The sequence below is a fragment of the Microcaecilia unicolor genome, chromosome 3, assembly GCF_901765095.1.
Source record: "Microcaecilia unicolor chromosome 3, aMicUni1.1, whole genome shotgun sequence".
Lineage (NCBI taxonomy): Eukaryota > Metazoa > Chordata > Amphibia > Gymnophiona > Siphonopidae > Microcaecilia > Microcaecilia unicolor.
The window spans coordinates 205,775,511-205,793,582 of record NC_044033.1 but is presented as its reverse complement, the minus strand read 5'-3'; the positions used below and the strand labels follow the sequence as shown (position 1 = coordinate 205,793,582).

The 18,072-nt window shown below is 41.9% G+C and overlaps 1 protein-coding gene across 5 annotated transcripts in view; it reads right to left on the bottom strand.

The window, feature by feature from the left end:
* Positions 1-1,456: 1,456 nt before the first annotated feature.
* COL11A2 (collagen type XI alpha 2 chain) overlaps positions 1,457-18,072 on the bottom strand; it is a 139,019-nt gene continuing 122,403 nt past the window's right edge. For all 5 annotated transcript variants that reach the window (XM_030197236.1, XM_030197238.1, XM_030197239.1 and 2 more), the window contains 14 exons: positions 17,844-17,897; positions 17,430-17,483; positions 16,234-16,341; positions 13,828-13,881; positions 13,469-13,522; positions 9,752-9,859; positions 9,018-9,071; positions 8,901-8,936; positions 8,634-8,687; positions 7,141-7,405; positions 6,395-6,507; positions 4,668-4,736; positions 3,583-3,816; positions 1,457-2,523 (listed from right to left, as the gene is read on the bottom strand). In XM_030197236.1, the coding sequence (XP_030053096.1) occupies positions 2,377-2,523; positions 3,583-3,816; positions 4,668-4,736; positions 6,395-6,507; positions 7,141-7,405; positions 8,634-8,687; positions 8,901-8,936; positions 9,018-9,071; positions 9,752-9,859; positions 13,469-13,522; positions 13,828-13,881; positions 16,234-16,341; positions 17,430-17,483; positions 17,844-17,897 (1,404 nt within the window). In that variant the 3' untranslated portion in view covers positions 1,457-2,376. The remainder of the gene's footprint in view (positions 2,524-3,582; positions 3,817-4,667; positions 4,737-6,394; positions 6,508-7,140; positions 7,406-8,633; positions 8,688-8,900; positions 8,937-9,017; positions 9,072-9,751; positions 9,860-13,468; positions 13,523-13,827; positions 13,882-16,233; positions 16,342-17,429; positions 17,484-17,843; positions 17,898-18,072) is intronic.

Below are 18,072 nucleotides of genomic sequence, written 5' to 3'. Positions count from 1 at the left end.
CCCATCTTCAGAATTAATAAGGGAAGGGAGGCCATCTCCTATATATAACATTGACATACATTGTTGGAACACACAACCGGAATGGCTTTATTTTTGTACCATGGGGGTCTTCTGGATGGTTCTGTATGCAGAATAGCTGTGGGAAGCTCTGAGCTCTCAACTTTATAGCGATGTTGGAGCATTCTTAAATACAGCACTTGAATGTCTATAAGGTAAAACCAAATTAACTTGAGATGGTCCAAGATGGGTTGGAAATGACACCACTGAAGAGTTATCTTATGATCTTCATGGTTCAGAAGTGGTGGGGGTATACAACGTATTTCAGGTTTACTTCTAATTAAGTTTTAACATACATGAAGGAATGGCTAAGTCCTAGTTTAACTAGTCTAAGCTGGTCCCGTAAATAGTTAATACATATAAATACATTTACAATTCACATTTTCAACAAGTATATATTAATGAATGGAAATGTGCAAGACGTTCTTTAAAAATGGTCCACGACTCTCTGGGTCCTTTGGACAATGATTTTGGTCATTGGCTAGAAGCTAAGGGACCACCAGTGAGGGAACACTGAGCACCAGGTTTCTCCTCAGAAAGAGAGAGTGCTGGACTCAGATGTAACTCACCAAAAATCTTCTAGTGTAGAAATCCTTCCTCCCACAATATGCACCTTCCCCAGGGTGCACTGGAATTCTGTTACTTCATTTAGACAGGTGGGGAAGGGGGAGAGTGTATGGTGCTTTTCCGACCCTTGTTTTCAGCTGCTCTTGCTGTCATCACTGGCTGAGCAAATTCAGGGTCCAGCAGTGACTGGCGCTGCACCCTACCTCCACCCTGTTACAATTTAAGACCTGTTTGATCTCAATCAGATAAGTGTCCCATGATCAGAATTCCAGACCTGTAAAAGCATCTCCATTTGATGTGGTTTTGTGTTCTGTATTGCATGTGGTTTATTGAAGAAAAAAACAACTAATAAATGCAGAGAAAAGGAAGAGCAGAAGGACTGGAAAGACCTTCTCAGTAAGAAACAGGAAGGACCATCTTCTTCTGTTATTGTCTCGCCGTTACTAGTTCAGTGTCACATCTCCCAAGGTATAGGTAAGGCAGATGAAAAGACTCCAAACATTAGACTGGATTAACTAAGATGTATCTCTCATTTTTATGTGTCTGGAAACAGATTTAATACATCTGGACCCCATCTCCAAAATTAATAAGAGAAGGGAGGAAGGAGAAGAAGTAGAGAAAGAAAAAAAAAAGAACAACTACTGAAATAAATGCACAGGAGAAGAGTCTCTATTGATTGAAAAAAAGCTCTGGAATGAGGGGACATGGGATTAAGGTGAAAGAGGACAGACTCAGGAGTAATCTAAAGAAATATTTCTTTACAGAAAGGGTGATGGATGTGTGGAACAGCCTCCCAGTGGAGGTGCTGGAGAGAGATGAAGGCTGTATCTGAATTCAGGAAACCATGAGACAAGCACAGAGGACCTTTAAGGGAGAGGAAGGGATAATAGAGATTAGCAGTTGGTCTTGATGGCCATATGGTCTTTATCTGCCATCATTTTATCTGTTTTCTCTAACAAAATGAGGAGCCGAGAGGGAAAGCAGCAGGCTTGAAACTACACAGAATATAAAAACCGACCCCCCAAAAAAACAACAAATGATAAGATTAGACATTACAGTACAATTCAAAATACTTACAAATAGTACAAAATAATACTCTGAGCACCCGAATTAGTTTGATTTCTTCTTTTTTTATATACAAAATAAGACGCTTTGGTGGTAGATAAATTTTTCTGAGCACCATCATGAATTTGTTCACAGATATTTGGGGGGGGGGGGGTTGTTTCCCATTCACTTGTATTTTTTTTCAACACTGAATGCAGGGCAGGACCATTTCATGAGTTAAATAATAATATAATAACTTTTTGTCTTTTAAATAGGAGTCCTTTTCTTGTGCTGCTTTTTAAATACATCTATAGACATCATTTAAAAGTTGAGCAAGAGGTGGTGGTCCTTCCACTTTCCAGAGGCTGGGGGATGTGAAGTGTTTGTGTTTTTGTTTGAAGGAACAGTTCTGCTCTGGAAATCTCATTTGGAAGCTTTGGCTTTCTACATTTTCAGTCGTATTTATTCTACAAAAACTCTTTGTTTAATAAAAAGTGTGTTTTCATGTGAAGTAATGAGTCCTGTGGGCATTTATACTTCTTGACTGTAGGGTATCTTTGGTCGCTTTGTTCTCACCTTACGTTGAGATGTTTTTTATGTTTTTTCAAGGGTTTCGAGGAGGTATCTCACCCTCTTGAATTAGGGCAACTCTAGAGCTGGACTTCCATGTGGACAGGGAGGGTAATGGTGGGGGGGGAAGAAGGAGATTTAGCCGAGAAAACAAACCGGTCCCACTTCAAAGCCAAACTGCTGGTTGGGTTCGCTGAAGTCCATGAACATGGCATCCGTAAGGGGAAGTTGATCTACCTGGGGGGTGTTCACCTCCAAGACAGTCTTGGCATAGCCCTTCCTTATCTGAGGTGGGAAGAAGAAGAGGGGAAGGGAAAAGAGAGCATGTCAGTGAAGAGATTTCTGATCCAAGGGAAGCTTTCTACCCACTTTAAACAGGTACCATATCTTCAATACCATGTACCCACAGCTAAAGGAGCCTCCTGTCCTGGGACTTCTCAATATATGCTCATAACAACACTCATACAGAGGGCAGCTCTATAAAGGGGTGATTATTCTATAAAGGAACGTAGACTCATACACTAGCCATAGAGCTGGGATAACTTGTAATATTCTATAAGTTATGCATATAAGTGTATGTCCACCTGTAAACTTTTTACTGTCGAAGATATGCTTGTAGTTCTAGAAAAGTACATAGTTGGATTTCCAGCTTTTACACACATATATAAACACACAGGTGCGTTTAAGTCGGTAATCTGCTCATTTCCTCATACTACATTACCCCCCTCGGACTGCTGAGTAGCCAGTTCTATGCCACTTCCTGTTCTGTCTCCACATCCTGAGAATTCTTTATGTCACTTCCTGTTCTATCTACAATTCCTGAGAATTCTTTATTTATTCTTATTCATACCACTTGATATACTGCACAAAGCCTACACATAGGCATCCAGGCAGTTAAGAAAGCTAAACATTAGGATAGGATAGGAATTGAAAGAAGAATTAAAACAATGAAGGAAAGTAAGGGTTGGTGAAGGATTCACAGAAAAGATGGGTCTTAAGATGAGAGGAGTGATGTGATCAAACCAATGAGCATTGCGAAGTAGTCTGACTGTAGTAGACTGACTGAATTGTAGGCGTTTGAATGAGTAAAGAAGTATATACCAGCACAGAGAGAGTTACATTAGTCCAGATGAGATATGACAAGGGCTATGGTATCAGTCTCCCACTTTCCCCTAGTCTCTTTCCTGCTACACCCAACGCATCCCTGGAATCTTTTCCAGCTCTCTAAATATATTTGCTACTCTCTTTCTTTCTCATTTTCTGTACGTTTTACGGGATACTTAGGATCCCCGGGTCTTTGGTTCCTCATTTCTTCTCCCACAGACTGAAGGCCATGATACTTACTGCACAACTGTCTGTCATTGCCTTGATGTAGGGACTGTTGTGGAAAGAAATCTCCTCCCCGTTGGCTCCCATGAAGTGCGCGGCCTTTTCGTAGCTGCTGGAGACTACACTGTGCCAGACCACGGACTGGTGGCAGTGGTACGTGAAGTTCTGCCGGGCCGAGACACTGAGGAGGCGCAGGAAGGTCATCTGAACCACACCCAGGGGGTTGCCATCAGAGTCCATGTACATAAACTGGGAGAGGAAAGCAAAAAAGAAGAGTTTGATGGGAGAAAGTGTGATCTGAATTTCACACCCTCTACTTCCAGGCCTTTCATTTTTTTCTGGTGTCTCATCCACTTGTCCATGTTTCCTGCTGACGCTCTCTAATGATTTACTAATGCTATTTCCCAGTTTGACAAGTACACCACTTTGTTGCCTAAGAGCAAACTGTTATTTGTGCAATTTTTGCATGAAATGAGATATAAACATATATTTCAGTATACTGCTATAAGATCTTCTTGAATGCTAAACTGTTGTAACTTCTGAAAGGCCATATTTTAAGTAAAAAAATTTAAAATTTGATATATTATTATCAGCACATTAAACTTCACTTCTCATTTTCTCTGTCCTGTATCAAGTGCACATACAACACTGTTACTTTCAGGTGACAATTTAGAATTTACACCTGAACAGTGGCGTTCCGAGGGGCGCTGACACCCGGGGCGGATCGCCGATGCGCCCCCCCCCCGGGTGCAACCCCCCCCCCCGTACAGCGCGACCCCCCTGGCGAATGGTCACCCCACCCCCACCCCGGCGAAAGAACCCCCCCCCGGGTGCACGCCGCTGGGAGGGTGCCGCGTGCCGGTCAGCGTCGTTGGTTTCCATGCTCCCTCTGCCCTGGAACAGGTTACTTCCTGTTCTGGGGCAGAGGGAGTATGGAAACTAACGACACTGACTGGCGCACGGCACCCCCCCAGCGGCGTGCACCCGGGGTGGACCACCCCCCCTTTGGTACGCCACTTCACCTGAAAGGTTCCAGTGGCTGTGACATCACATTCCGCAGCACAGATTATGACATCATCCATGACCTTCCCAGCTCTTACCTTGTTTCCATTTTTGAACTCACTGAACCAGCTGTCACGTTTCTCCGAGGTCCAGGAGGACATCCTGACCTAGAAGGAAAAAGGTATAAATGTATTACCAGTAACAAAAAAAATGTTTGAGTTATAGTTTGTAGCTCTGGTGATTTATAATTTGATTTATCCCTGTATTTTGAGTTCTAGAAGGAAAAATGCCATAGAAAATTCAGTAACAGGGGTATAAGCTGATTGGTCAGAAATCTGGGATAATCCATTATTTCATCTCATTAGGGTACAGTTGCACAGTTAGTTGCGCTGAAGGAAGACTAACAATTCTCAGTTTCTAATGATCTGCATGGTGATACTTTTCCACTTTCCACAGACAGGAGCCCTTTTACTAAGCCACATAGGCGCTACGGTCTACGCCCTGATCGTGACGGTGACTGAATAGATAAGGGATGGGCTGGAGTGTAAATTTAAGGGGCTTCGATGTTAGCTTCAGAACTTAGTACAAGAAGAGTGCTGGGCAGACTTCTACGGTCTGTGCCCTGAGAATGGCAAGGACAAATCAAACTCGGGTATAAAGTATCACATACCATGTAAAATGAGTTTATCTTGTTGAGCAGACTGGATGGACCATACAGGTCTTCATCTACCGTCATTTACTATGTTACTATGTTACACGTGCCCAACACGTGCCAAATTGGAGTTACTGTCCAGTTACTGCTTGGCCCTCATGGTAATTTCAATTTTGGCGCGTGTCCACTACGCATGTCCAGAAAATATTTTTTAAATTTCTGACGCGCGAAGGTCATTACCGCCTGGTCACGTTACGTGACACATTACCGCTAAGTCAATGGCTGGCAGTAAGGTCTTAGACTCAAAATGGACACACAGCAATTTTCATTTTGCCACACGTCCATTTTTGGCAAGAATTTAAAAAAGGCATTTTTTTTGTAGGTGCGCGGAAAACTAATTCTGCGCGCACCCACAACACGCGTCTACACTACTGCAGGCCATTTCTCAGCACACCTTAGTAAAAGAACCCCACAATTTTCAAAAGGGATCTTGTTGGCTAACAACAAAGTTAGAAAGCTAAATCCCTCTTTAGGAAATTTCCTCACTCAGAGTAGTTAAATATGGCTGCCTAGTCCTCCTGCATGGCCAAAAGTTTAGCTGTTCTAAATGTAGTAGTTCACTTTGATGTAGCTTTGGTGGGGGAGAAATTCTGGGCATTTATTCAATGCTTCAGTAGATATGTGTAGTTTCCCTGACCTCTCTCCATCTGCAGAAATACCAATCAAAGAGGGTCTTTTACTAAGGCACTCTCACATTTTTAGCACACGCTAAATGTTAGCGATGCCCATAGGAAAGCATTGGCGTCTAACGTTTAGCTCATGCTAAAAACGTGAGTGCACCTTAGTAAAAGACCTCCAAAATGTGTGGCTTCCTTGGAACCCATGCGCCTTCAACAAAGAAAAACTACCTAGGTAGCCTCTCATTGAGAATTTGCTTAAAATACACATGTATTTTACGTTTCTGCTATGCTAAACCTCTGATGGATGGCTTACCTCCCTATGAGCTATGTCAGTTCACGATAATAATTCTTCAGCAATAAAGAGATGGGAAAGGAATGGGTTGAACCCCGAGCTGCTTTCTCCTGCAGATCAGGCAGCAGAGTGACGGAGGACAGGGAGAGATGTCAGACCACAGTGAAGGGATTAATGCACTGTAGCAACGGTGTAACTCACCTCTTGTGTCTCTCTAGTGGGGAAGACGCAGGTCTCCCCTCCAGCTGTAAAGTTACAGTACACTTTGAAAGAGTCACGGGAGCAGCCCTGGTTAGGGTCGATCCAGTATTCGCCTGAGAAAGGGGAGGAAAAATCCATGTTAAGGTGTGAAGCACCTGGAATAAGCTCCGTCCTCTTCACAATGCTACTGCTACACATTTCCTCAAGTTGACAAGAAGTCTCTAGTGCTGGCATGGCCATTTCATAGCTCTGTATATTTTATAACCTGGATTGGCCACTGTTAGAAATAGGATAGTGGACTAGATGGACCTTTGCTCTGACCCAGTATGGTCATTCTTAAGTTCTCAAATTTGCAGGCGACAAGGGAGAAACAGATAGGAAGGGAGAGATGGATAATTGGAAATCATATAGATAGATAGATAGATAGATAGATAGATTAAACATTTGTCCCTTGGGTTAGGCTTCTTCCTTGAGTCCCCTGCAAGTTTGTAGCTAGAAAACTATGGATAGAGGGCATATCTCTTCTTCTCTCTCTGGCTATGCATTCACAGCCTTCATCTCTCTTTCCACAGTCTCTCTGCTTTCTCTCCTTGTTTCTTGGAGGGCTATGCAACTGTGGAAGCTCTTGAGTTTGGTGACACTGTGAATTTACTCCTGTGATTCACAAGAAGAAAGATAGGCTATCCCATTCACCCTTGAAACCTGCCCAGTCACATCCCCTGAAGCTGGGTAGGAGTGGTACCCACCATCAGGCAGGTCTGGATGGCACAGCTGCAGGTCCTGGCAGGTTCGAGCTGGGTTATCCCTGGTGCCCATTGGGTGTTTCATGTGCTCGATCTCTAGCTTCAGGGCATTCAGGGAACCAAGGATCTCCTCCATGCCATTGGTGTAATCCATGGCAGCCTCTTCAGCCATCGTTTTATCATCCATAATCTGGCTTGCATCAATAGATCGTTTGTTCTTTTTGTGCGTCAGGATTGGCAGTGGTTGGATGACCTCACCAGGAGGACCCTAGGAGAGAGAAATGGATTAACACCAGAAGTGAAAGGAGGCTCTGGCCAGGCCTGTTTTTCAAGCATCATATAGGATGGAACCTTCACACATCACCTCATGAAAAGTACCCTATGAAAGAGGAAAAGTTTAAGGTGGGAACTGGGAAGAGACCGGCTGGGAGAGGTAGAAAGAGCCACCAAAGGAAAGTTCCACAGATATATCACCTCATCAGAAGAACAGATTAAGATAGAGCTTAGGAAGAGACTCAAGCCATACTAATATCTCATATGTTAGGCAGGAAGGGGAATGTAGAGACAGGAGAAACAAATGCTAACCTCTGTGCATTTGCTTACAGAGAGACTTTCTGGACAATAAAATGATTAAAGGGAGGGAGGATATACTGAACCCCAGGCTGCTTCCTCCTATAGATCAGAGTGAGGAAGGAGAGAAAGACATCAGACTAAAGGTGGATTCTGGTGTAGATATAATAGATTACAGAAGTGACCCACAGCAAGTTACACAACACAGCCCCAGGGTCATCCTTACTACTAAACAGAATAGGCATCTGTCTAGGGTGGCAAATTCCGGGAGGCAGCAGTACCAGCAGAGTCAACAAGGCAGCCCTTGAAAGCTGTTGTCAGTGATAGTCCTTTGAGCATCTGAACATGCATGCGGGCTCGAGATCTGCAGCGTTCCGTTCCCTTAGAGAAGGCAGAACATGGCAGGGCTTGAGTGCATGTGTGCGCATGGATGCTCAGAGGACCACTGCTGTGGTTATCCCTCTGTTTTATGCAGGCTCAGTTCTGGTAGTGGTTCAGGTAGCATGATGGTGGCAGGGGGAAGGGAAGGGGGGATGCTGGACAATTAAAGGGGAAAGGGAAGGAAAGATGCTGGACACATGGGGAGGGGGCAAAGAAATGGAAGATGTTGAACTACTTGTAGGGTTAGGAAGGGGATATGTAGTATTATTGTGGGGGGGGGGGGGGGTAAGGAAAAGAAAGTGAGATGCTGGATACTAGGCAGAGTGAATTGGGGGCCCATGGCTAATGGTTTGTCTAGGGTGTCAGATACCCTTCAACCAGCCCTGCACAGCCCCATTACAACAGGGGGACCCAAGAGAAAACTAAAGTACTGAGAACATTGTGGGTCTGAGGCAATGAAAAAGGTAAAAAGATGATAGAAGATGCCATATCAACAGGAAATTATAGTAAAAGACTGAAAATGATATCAGTGAACTAAAACTCACAGGAGGCCCAGGGGGTCCTTGTACACCCTTCTCACCCTTTGGACCAGTCTGACCCTGTAAATACATAGACGAGAAAACTGTTAGAGTAAAGTCATCCCACAGGGGGCGCTGCATCCTCTAAGACAGTAGAAACACCATAACATCTGATGTGTGCTAGCTGACAGTTGCGGTTATGGAATAGTAAAGCTGGGAGAATTGACATGGTTAGGGAACAGTAATATCGGTGGAATGGTTAAGGTTAGGGAATAGCAGCATTGGGGGACTCACCATGGTTCCTTTGGCACCTTTAGGACCCACAGGACCCTGTAAAGAAATAAGAAGTCAAAAGAGGTCCTGGCAACAGCTGGATTATCTGCTACACATGCTTCCAGATGTGGTACTTACAGGCAGACCAGGGATCCCAGGAGGCCCTAGGGGACCGGTAGCACCAGAGATACCCTGAAAGAATTAAAAGAAATCGACGTGAGAGGGTAAGCCACGCGATCTGCTCTTTTTATGCATAACAAGATCCACGCTCTTGTGTCTTCAGAATTTATCCTGGCTAACAGAAGACCTGTCTGTAACAGGGCATGGGGACGTGTTACTGAAGTCTTGCCCCATGAGTTTCTGAGATGTGTATCATGGTGTGCTCAGTGCCACAGAGCAATTCATATGAGTTTCTTCAGTATTAAATTCTGGATATCAGGAGATTTGTACGTAACATGGTGTGGTCAGTTCCACAGAGCACTGCTCCCCTGAACATCTGTGTGCTATTTATCCTGGATAACAGGAGATGTAACGTGGTTATGTCGGTGCCACCAAATTCTTCTCCCATTGGTTTCCAAGGTAACTATCCTACATGCCAGGAGATGTACATGTAACGTGGCATGGTACATGCCACGAAGCCTCATTGTCTTCAGTTTGTGTGTCTGTTATTCAGATCATAAAGCAGAAATACTTGACATTTGTCATGAATCTGTGGTACCTACTTAACACTTTTTAATGGGAAAGAAGTGTTGGTTCCTGCCACGTTAATTTAGGCTTTGGTGCTGCTAATTTTCCTGCTCTGTTTGATGTGTAACTCTTTGTACAATAACAAATATGTGATGCCTACAATTATAATTTTTTTAACTACTTACCGTTTCACCCTTCTGACCTTGTGAACCTTGTGGTCCTGGCAGCCCGCTGTCCCCTTTCTCGCCCTGCTCACCTGGTGGCCCAATCAAACCAATCAGACCCGCATGACCCTGTGACATGTCATACAATAAGGTCACATTAGTTTGTGTGCATGTACACACCTTTGTACAAATTTGTGTATATGTGTCAGGGTATTTATGCATACATATGGGCAGGAGGAGAGAGATGTATGACTGTCTATGTAATACAGCTCTGTTCACTATGGATAACCACAAAACCACATCAATTGTACAATAGAAGACAGACCAGGGATGTGTTGCATTTTAAAACAAATGAGGAAATTACTTTGTATTGTTTCCTATCCAAAATGACACAATGAAACTAACAAGCTGTGACAATAGAGGAGATGCCCTGCTTATTTGCAAACTCTGCCTGCTAGGCAGCAAATGTGTTTTACAATCATGGACAATTGCTGAACCACCTTCTTTTTGGAAGTAGAGAAATCAGGTTCATCAGCTGCTCACTTGGGAGACCTGGGAAACACTTAGTTCTTTTAAACGTAAGCAGCGTTTTCTGAAGATATGGGACAGTTACATTCAGCATATGACACCACAAGGAAGAGGTTTTCTCTTAAACTCAATATAATGATAATACAGACACAGAGGTACCTTTTCTTTTATAAGTTAAGAACATAAGAATAGCCAAACTGGGTCAGACCAATGGTCCATCTAGCCCAGTATCCTGCTTCCAGCAGTGGTCAGTCCAGGTCACAAGTACCTGGCAGAATCCCAATTAGTAGCAACATTCCATGTAGAACCCCAAAGAGTAGCAAGATTCCATGCAGAATCTCAAAGAGTAGCAAGATTCCACGCAGAATCTCAAGGAATAGTAAAATTCCGTGCAGAATCCTAAACAGTAGCAAGAGTCCAGGCAGAAGCTGAAAGAGTAGCAAGATTTCGTGGAGAATCCCAAAGAGTAGCAAGGTTCCATATTACCAATCCCAGGGCAAGCAGTGACTTCCCCCCAGGTCCATTTATTTTGACTCTCTGTGCTTTAATCCATTTTAATGCATTACCGGCAGCCATAAGAACCCAGGCTATGGTGATTTTGCTGTTTTGATTCATGTTTGGGAGGGATGGGTTAAAAGAGGGAAAAAAGGTATGACATATTTGGCTGGTACTTGTTCAGGGCTTGGAGTGGGCTAGGTCCTCCCTTTTCTTTTTTGCTGCTTCCTGTTTGTTTTTTGTTTTTTTATTTGTTAAATTGCTCTTATTGGATTCATGTTTGCCTGATGCCTTACCAAAAAAAAATTGTAAAAAAAAAAAAAACCTAACAAGCTACATGCTTGAGTGTGCATGAATATGCAAATGAGGTATGTTAAAATAAAATCAGGCCGACAGGCATACACTGCTCAACCAATAAAAAGTGAAGTAAGTATCTACACTGAGCAGTAAAGAACAAATACATAGAAAAGTAATTGATTACAAATGATTGAAAAAATACGAAAAGCTTTTCTAACATTTCGAGAAGAGACTCGCTCCTTAGGAGCTAGCTTTACTCTTTCCTATCCTTGTAAATGCTTAATTAAGTATTTAGATAAAAAATATATCTTTTTTGAACCTCAGCAACTGAAAGAATTTTTGGATATTAAGAAAGTTACCAGATAGTTTCTGAAAAGTAAGAAATCTGGGTTAAGATTTAATTAAGTGGATATCAGTCCAGGCCATCTTTGTTTTCATTTGGGTTTTTTTTTTTCCTTAAGATAAATACCACCATTTGTTTCTTAACGCCCCCTGCCTTTTGATATTTAGGTGGTCTAAGAAAGAGTTAATTTTTTCCTTTCTTTTAGTATGTTCTTAATATTAGGAACGTCTAAATATTTAGTTTTCATGAATGTTAATATGCTCTGATTTTCTGTAACAAGAGACAATGCTTGTAATAAATTTGAAACTTTAAATAAATAAATAAATAAATAAATAAATAATAAATAAAAATGATTGAAAAAAATGTGTTCGACAACAAGGATGTAAAAAAACAGACAAAAGGAGCACATTGCTGAAACCTATAAATGATGACTGAAGTGTTCACACTGAAACAATAATTTTGGCCCCTCAGCTATATGATAAGCAGTATTGTAGAAAAGCATTAGTATGTTATGTGAATGCTCTTATTGTGTGCTTATTTGATATTCCATCACTATTATGCTTACATCGTATTATATTTCTGTTATTTGAATTTCAGTGCCATTAAAAAGTGTATATTTTGACCCTGTTTCATGGTAGTCCTATTATTAGGTTTCAGTTTGCTGTTTTCATTGTATTTATGTTTATACTTGTATATTTTACTATTGTCATGCTGTTAATAAAATTATAAGTTTGATGTTAAACTGTACCTACTGTACACCGCCTTGGTGAATCTCTTCATAAAGGCGGTTATCACATCCAAATAAATAAAAATAAACAAAAGAATCAAACATATATGGGTATACTCATGTAGGCCAGATGTAGCGAAAGTATTAATGAGATTGGCACTTGAAAATATTAATACAGAAAAATCTCAAAACACATAGGAAATGAGCAGATAATATGGATCTTTATATATAAAATAAATATCCGGACAAGCAATGACACCGTGATACAAATAAAGACCAGCTGGAACATATTAAATGTATGCAAAAAGAAAAAAAAAACAGAAAAAAAGAAGAAAAAAAAATAAAAGAGAAAAAAAAGAGAAGATTAAAAAGAAGGACTGAGGGGAGAGCAACTAGCCAGAATATCAAAACTATTTGGAAAAACACGCAAAGCACACTGGGTAGAAAGAAAGGGGAAGGGAAGAACAAGCACTAAAAAGATGCAGCATGACTTAAGGTGATATAGTTTGTGCCAAAACAACAGGAAGAAAACTAAAAACAAACGACTTAATCACACACCCCCTTAAAACTGTATCTGCAGACAAGCTGATTTTGAAGATCAGTGTTGCAATGTGGTTACATGTACACCTATATCATTATCCATTACAAAACAGGATACAAAGTTAGATGTTTGTAAACTGAATACTGTTTACATGTGCAACGTTGTGAAAAATTCATTTTATGTACATTAATCTTTAGCACACCCCAGAAATGCCTCACTTTTGTTTATTGTGTGTATAATTCCTTTTATTTAAGACTAGACTACACTTCTGAAAATGTGTGTGTGAGGTTGGAGAAAAGACAACTGAGAGGGGGATATGACAGACGTTTATATAATTGTGAGAGGAGCAGACTGGTTAAATAGTGAACGGTTGTTTAACTTGTCCAACAACATATAAACAAGAGGGCATTGTTCTGAAACTAAGGGCCAGGAGGTTGAAAACAAATTGTGGAAAGATTTTTTTTTTCACACAGTGTATAATTCAGCTACGGAATCTGTTACTGGAGGATGTGGTCAAGGCGACTGGCATAGCAGGATTCTAAAGAGGATTGGACAAGTTCCTGGAGGAAAAGTCCATAAACAATTATTAGCCAAGTACACTTGGAAGAGTCCACTGTTCATCCCTGGAGGTGAACTATGAGAAATAGATATTTTGGGATCTGGACTGGCCACTGTTGGAGATGAGATGCTGGGCTTGATGGACCTTGATCTGACTCAGCATGTCTTTTTTTAACGTTTTTAAGTATGTCAGTATTTGTGTGTGAGTGTGCTTATGTCTTCCAGTATACACAACACATCCTGTTTTACCTTCTCACCCTTGGCCCCAGTTTCGCCCTTTAGTCCAGGGAGACCTGGAGGTCCCTGCATCACAAAAAAAGATAAAGGAACATCAAAATACAGTGTATAGCACTAAGATGCCCCCAAACCATCCCCACATAACAGTTACTGTGGATAACAATGTGACACCCTTAAATCCATCTTACATGTATCGGATACTGTTAATAACAACAAGACACCCCAAACCATCCCCGCACATATCAGTCTGAGGGGCTGAAAGAGTATGAGGAGACATCAAGATGAGGCTTCAGGATAGAGAATAAGATGGTTCCACCAAGAGAAAGTTCTGAAATCTGAGCCTTTGATTCTGTCAGTTACTGTTTACTCACCATTGGGCCCGGAGGACCTGTCTGTCCTGTAGTTCCGGGCTGGCCATGCTCCCCCTGTAAGAGAGAGGAGGAGAAAGAGATGACGCTTCTCTATAGAATAAGCAGACATGTGTCTTACAGTCCATGAGCGTCAACAATCTAAAATAAAGATGCACTCTGTTATTCACTGTGATTAGCTCTGTTGTGTACCAGGATTTCCTTCCCTCTATCTTTTCCCTCTTTTATTTATTTATTTATTTTATTTATTTGTTACATTTATATCCCACATTTTCCCACCTATTTGTAGGCTCAATGTGGCTTACATAGTACCAGAGAGGCGTTACAGACTCTGGTGTAAACAAATACAAAGTGATGTTGTGGTGAGATAAAGTTCATGTGGCCCAGCTACGCTACGGAATCGTACAACGGAAGAGTTGTGTTATGTCCATTACATTCTTTAGTTTTATTGTGTTGCAAAGATCAGGCATTTATGTTGGATCGGTAGGGTATGCCTTTTTAAACAGGTTAGTTTTTAGTGTTTTCTGGAAGTTTAGGCGGTCGTTCGTAGTTTTCAAGGCTTTTGGTAATGCGTTCCACAGTTCTGTGCTTATGTAGGAAAAACTGGATGCGTAAGTTTCCTCACCCCTCCTAGTTTTGCTGTACCCCTCACCTCTCCTCATTTCTTTGCTATGTTTTTTCTCGTTATTGTTACTGTTTTTTTTTTACTGATTTTGATGTTTCTTTCCTATCAATCATTGTAGTTCCTTTCCTGCCTGCATATGCAAATAAATAAAATCCTCAATTCATCTTTCCACTCTGAGATGTTACCTGCGTTTTAAACACGTGCACCAAGATATTTGGGACTCTGATTACAAACATCTTAAAATCTTTGTACCTCTTGATTTTATAATCCTTTCATTCTCATGCACGTCTAGCATTAGTTTAATTACAGAATCTTATCTCTTTTGTCAAGATTTGATTTCCTATGAAGCTCTTGTGTTGTCCTTCTGGGGTTGGGGACTAAGAACAATTTCATCAGCCTGGACCCAAAGAGACACAAACTTCTCTCTCCCTCACCTTTCTTCTTTACGTCCCCCCACCCCCCATGGTATTGCAGCCAGTGGAAGCACCTAGAAGGGGGAGAGAGGCGAGGTGGCTGAACTATATGAGGCCCCATAGTTTCATGAGATCTGCTAAACTGTGTTTTTTATACTGAGATGGTTGTAAGACTGGTGTCAAGACAACAGAGGGGAACTGAGACAGAAAACTGAGGCTGACTTGGTCTGACAAGGTCATACAGGTCAAAGGTATGAAGATTGCCCAAGGAAAAGGCTTAAGAAACAGTGACGGTCAGTGGGATGGGGGAATCTCAAGATCCAGGAGGGGTCTGAGGGAAGACCAAGGATCAAGGGTTGAGGATTGAGGGAGAGGGTGGCACAAAGGATTGGAGAGCAGTGAGGGAGATTTAAGATTAGTGATCATGGGGAAGGATCAGAGAATTGAGGGGGAGGAAGAGGTGGGAGTAAGGGGTAAAGGCCCCAGTTTCTGCTCTGAGCTCTAGCATGTCTAACAGTGGCCCTTACTGGGGTAGGCCAAGGCTTGCCTCTTGTAATTGTTTTTGGCTTATGGAGAACTTACTGTTCTGCCTTTGGTATTGCTATGCCAAGGTATCTTGCAGGTTAAACAGAGGTAGAAAGGAATGCCAATTTAATTTCAGGATAGTAAGTAAGAAGAGATAGGAGAAAAAGAGTGACATCAGGCAACTAGCTGCACCGGCTAAACCCATAAATCTCAACCAACCCACCAAGGTACTGGAAATGCCTGATTGATAAAAATTTTGAGGCCCACATTGAATTTAGTATAAGACATTACTGATCTCAGTTCAAAAGGCAAAGAATTCTATAGGGTTGGGTGAGGAAGAACAATGTTGATGTGGTATGATAGAAAATGTTGGTATGAGAAATGTAAACATGGGTCCAGTCTAGTGGCTCAGTGGCAAGAGGAGCTGGTTTCCATTCCTGAGCCAAGTTCTGATTCCCAGGTAGGCTGGGTTTGTGGATGCCACGGAAGCAGTGTTTATAGTACTCTGGGGCAAGGCAGCCTCTACCATCACTCAAACAGTGACACCTAATGGCCAGACTCTGGATTCTGAAGGGTGTCATAAAATGTGGCCACCACAAAGGCTGTACACGATATTGTTATTAGGAGTGTGAGTTTACTATAAGTGTGGAGGAATTGCCTAACAGTGCTTCCCCCCACATCATCACCCTGAAGAGAATCACTACAATGGATGGTCTGATTTGGGAAGAGGAGATAAAGATGAAGTAAAGCTCAGGTATCTGCTAGTAGCCCCACAACTGAGCGAGAAGCCTGAACGAACAGTTGGATAATACTAGTCCCCCAAAAGAAAGGTTTGCAGACACTTACCGCACGGCCGGGAATACCTCGCAGACCATCGGTACCTGGTTTCCCTGGTGGGCCCTGAGGTCCCACGGGGCCTGTTTTTCCAGGAGGACCCTCAGCACCAGGATCACCCTAGAAATGTAAAGAGAAGTCAGTTTGCCCTTCGCAGGGGTTATAGTGAGTTCTTGGAGAGTAAATAAACGAATAAAGCCACCGGCCTCGTTAGATCGGTGTCCTTAACAAGAAATCAGCTTACACCAGATTCTCCCGTCACCCTGCTCTATTGGAGAAAATGATTTTCAAGTACATTTTAATAAATAATAATAGTGTAGATAACTACTATATAAATCTAGCTCATAGCCAAGATTGTCATTAATATGGCTATTCTACATAGATCTAAACATGGACCTCTATATTATGACTCTAATCTGGCTACATCTTTATTTCATTACCTAAACAAGAAGGTATCTCCACCTGATGACTCATCTCTCAAAACCTTCAACTTGTAAACCTAACATGGGCTATGTAGTATCTTAGCCCTATCACTTTAACATCTCAATACCGTCAACCTCTAATACTAATGTGTCTATGCAGTACCTCAGCCCCACGACTCCAACATCTCAATACCTTTGACCCGTAATCCTAACATGGTTACACAGTACTTCAGCCCTATGACCTGAACATCTCAAAACCTTCAACCTATAATTCTAACACGATTACATAGTAATATTTCAATATCTTCAGCCTATAATATCAACACAATGCTTCTGCCCTATGACCCTAATGTCTCAATACCTTTAGCCTCCAACCATAATATGGCTACCTAGTATCTCAATCCCTTCAGCCTAGCATCAAAAACCTTCAACTAACAATCCTAAAATGGCTACACAGTACCTCAACCCTATGACCCTAACATTTCAATACCTTCAACCTATAATCTAATGTGGTTATATAGTATCTGCTTCCCATGGCCTCTATGTATCTGTATCTCTACAGATGATCTTTATACTCCTATACTATCACACACACTACTAAGGTACAGAACTCTAAGCTAAGTGACCCATTTCTACTAAATAGTGGGAAAGCCACCTTTTGAGTTATCAAGAAAACGGCATCTAACATTTTTTTTTTACTGATGCTAGCAGAACTTCCCCTCACTCTACAGAACATAAATGTTCCATGCATCATCATCTCATGGAATTGCAAGTCAAGGTGGATACCTTGGCACCTTTATCTCCTTGACGGCCCTCGGGACCTGAAGAACCAGCCGGACCCTGAAAAGGAGAACAGAAAACATGAAAGACAAGGTATGATTATCAGAAATGCTTATCCTGGGCAGGCTCATATCCAGGGCAGGCATCACACACTTTTATCTTGTTCTTTGGATGTCCTCATTTCTGCAAAGCTGCCAGGTTATCTAGGAAACATCTGTGATTTCTGTGCACCACATAAAATGAGTAGGAATTTCCTACCTGTGATAATCACAGAAATGTTCAGACACTTCCTGACAATTTATAGCCTGTGATACATGAATTTTGGACACTCTTAATGTGTTTGTGCCTGCAGATCAACAAGGATGGTGAGTCAAAGCGTTAATCATTCAGTTTGAAAAAAACCCAGGGTCGGTCACTTACTCTTTTTCCAGGGGGACCCGGTGGACCATTCTCACCAGTGGGACCAGGAGAACCCTAAAAAAGAGGCAGAGAGGGAGAAAAGCTAGATGAATTTTTCATTTGAACATCGGAAGTCCTTAAGATTAGACACATTGATTCTAAGGATGTCTATTAGACCACTGGAAGACCCTAGGATCTGATACACTGACACTAAGGATGTCCCATCAGACTACTGGGAAACCCTAGGATC